We start from the raw sequence: 2,484 nt of genomic DNA on the forward strand, positions 1-2,484 counted from the left end.
GCTTATTTTAACAAAATGTGATTAATTCTGATCTGCTGTAAGCTAGCTTGCTAACGTAGCTAACTTCAAATCTACTGACAAAACACTAACAATAATGAAACTCTGCCAACAGTGACAGGATAAAACAAGTGCTCCAGCTGTGTGCATCACTTTTCAGTGTCCCTGTTTCCGTAGTGTTTTGAGCTTCTTGCATTGTTTTGTATTTGCAGTGTTTCGTTTATGCAGCGCTTTTAGTAAACGCAGCGCACGGGTTGTCAAGTTGGTGAACATCAACCTCATTTGCATGTGTTTCGGCACATTTGTGTTTTAATATTTGCATGGTTTCTGAAACTGCAGAGCGTTTCTCTTAATGGAAATATTTTGCACCTGTCGTACGAAATACCACAGCAGTCATTGCCTTGGTACAGTAAGCAGCATAATATTCCATCTTTGTACAACTTATAAAAATAGAAAGCGTGAGATGACTATATTTGCCGGCAGGAGGCTACAGTATACGTAGTAATCATTTTGTAGATTTTTCAGGAATATAAAGAAGTAGGTTATATATGTTTCACTAACAGAGTTCAGAGTCCCTGCTCTTTTTTACCAGTCATCCCATCTGGTTGTTCACACTGCACGGCACTGTGCACTGAGTGAAGGACGGCGGGCTGTCGTTGCTTTTGCTCGAGTTGGGAGATAGTGGAGCGACCCCTCCGGATGCCTGGCTTCCCCACGGCCTCCATTCTGCTCTGACCCTCTGAGGGCTGAGGCTGGAGGGCCCCTTCCCCTCATAAGTCCCCTTCACCACCCCATTCAGAGGTCCAGAGGTCTGGTTCAGGTGCTCGGCTGAGACCAGAGGCTGCCGGTCCTCCTCCTCGGAGATGGCGAACACCTGAACGCTGATGTGGTCGTTCTCGCCTGGGAAATCGCGCCTCTTCACGCTCTCTGTCTGACTCTGAGTGGAGGAAGCAGAGCTGGGTTCAGACGGGGAACCTTGTGTTGGAGGAACCACAACAACAGAGGGATTTGTTGGTTCTTGTGTCCCGGAGAGGAGGCCGAAACAGGGCCCGGTGAAGCGAGAGCGCCGCAGGTTGCTGGTGGAGTTGAGGCGCCGCTGCCTCTGGGCGGGCAGCGACAGCGGGAAGGAGGCGTTGCTCAGGGTGGAGTCAGAGATGGAGCTGCTGTCGGCTTTAGAGTCCAGGTGAACGTCAGAGAAGATCCTCCTGCCGCGGTCCGCTCTCCCGTCCGCTGCCAAACCGGTTGGAGTCTGGGAAAGTAGGAGATCGATGAATAAAAAGGCATGGGTGTAAAGATAAACACTAAATATTTGATATCCATAATCCTCACACTGGTCAGGGTTAAAAACTAAAATAAAGACATAAAGAGAGTGAAGGAAAAATTATTAAGCTCGATTGAATGTTATCAAATAGAAAAGCATCTATTAAACCAAAAAAACTGCATGTCTGTTTGAAAGAGAGGTCAAAAGACTGTGTGTGTTGCAATTTTGAACACTAAGAGGTCAGAGCTGAGGATAAGGGATCTCTTGTTTTTATTATATTAATTCCAATTAGTTTCAACCATCTATACTAAAGTAGACTAATAAGGTTTTTATCAGCCAAAAAGATTCAATGAATAAGTAATTCAGCCTGAAAAAGCATTACAAAACTGACTATAGAAATTAAAGTTGACTAAGAGAAAATCAACCGTTGACAAATTGAAAAAGACAGGGAAGCCTTAGAAACGAATTGAGTAGGTGTAATTAACTGAATCTAACTCTGACCAGCTCCGGTGTAATATGAAAATTGTTTTTTGTGCTCACGCTGTCCACCAGCTTGGTGAAGGGGCTGCTGGAGTTCCAGCTGCACCACTTCTTGTGCAGCTGCGGCAGAGGAGGCAGGAGGTCCTGGAAGGTGCGGACGCTCCACGCTCTCGGCCTGTTGCTGCCCTCCCTGGTGGATCCAGAGGGTGAGATGGTGGAGTCCGGAGAGGGCCACTCCCCCACGGGGCCGGTGTCACTGTGCCGCAGAAACCTCTCCCGCTGCTGAGAGACACAGAAAACATTCATATATGTAAGGCAAGGCAAGGCAAGTTTATTTATATAGCACTTTTCAACACAAGGCAATTCAAAGTGCTTTACAAAAAATGAAAGACATTCAGAAAATGGCATTTAAAATCAGTCATTAAAAAGAAAAGTTAATAAAATAAACATTAAAAGAAAAAATACATGGATAAAAGTTACAGGATTAAAGTAGAGACACTACAGATATACACCTGAACATCGGCAGGAGAGGACTCTTTAAAGTAGAGACACTACATACTGATATACACCTGAACATCAGCAGGAGAGGACTCTTTAAAGTAGAGACACTACATACTGATATACACCTGAACATCAGCAGGAGAGGACTCTTTAAAGTAGAGACACTACATACTGATATACACCTGAACATCAGCAGGAGAGGACTCTTTAAAGTAGAGACACTACATACTGATATACACCTGAAC

At 44.9% G+C, this 2,484-nt stretch overlaps 1 protein-coding gene across 1 annotated transcript; it reads right to left on the bottom strand.

Moving 5' to 3' along the window:
- Window positions 1–249: 249 nt before the first annotated feature.
- On the bottom strand, window positions 250–2,020 carry LOC104959629 (uncharacterized; the record flags this gene model as incomplete). The annotated part of the gene is made up of 2 exons (XM_010787534.1): window positions 250–1,246; window positions 1,799–2,020. Coding segments are annotated over 2 exons (879 nt in total), but the record flags the coding sequence as incomplete, so codon positions are not given.
- Between the last annotated feature and the right edge of the window lie 464 nt (window positions 2,021–2,484).

The sequence above is a fragment of the Notothenia coriiceps genome, unplaced genomic scaffold (genome assembly GCF_000735185.1).
Source record: "Notothenia coriiceps isolate Sejong01 unplaced genomic scaffold, NC01 NC01_scaffold00030597, whole genome shotgun sequence".
Lineage (NCBI taxonomy): Eukaryota > Metazoa > Chordata > Actinopteri > Perciformes > Nototheniidae > Notothenia > Notothenia coriiceps.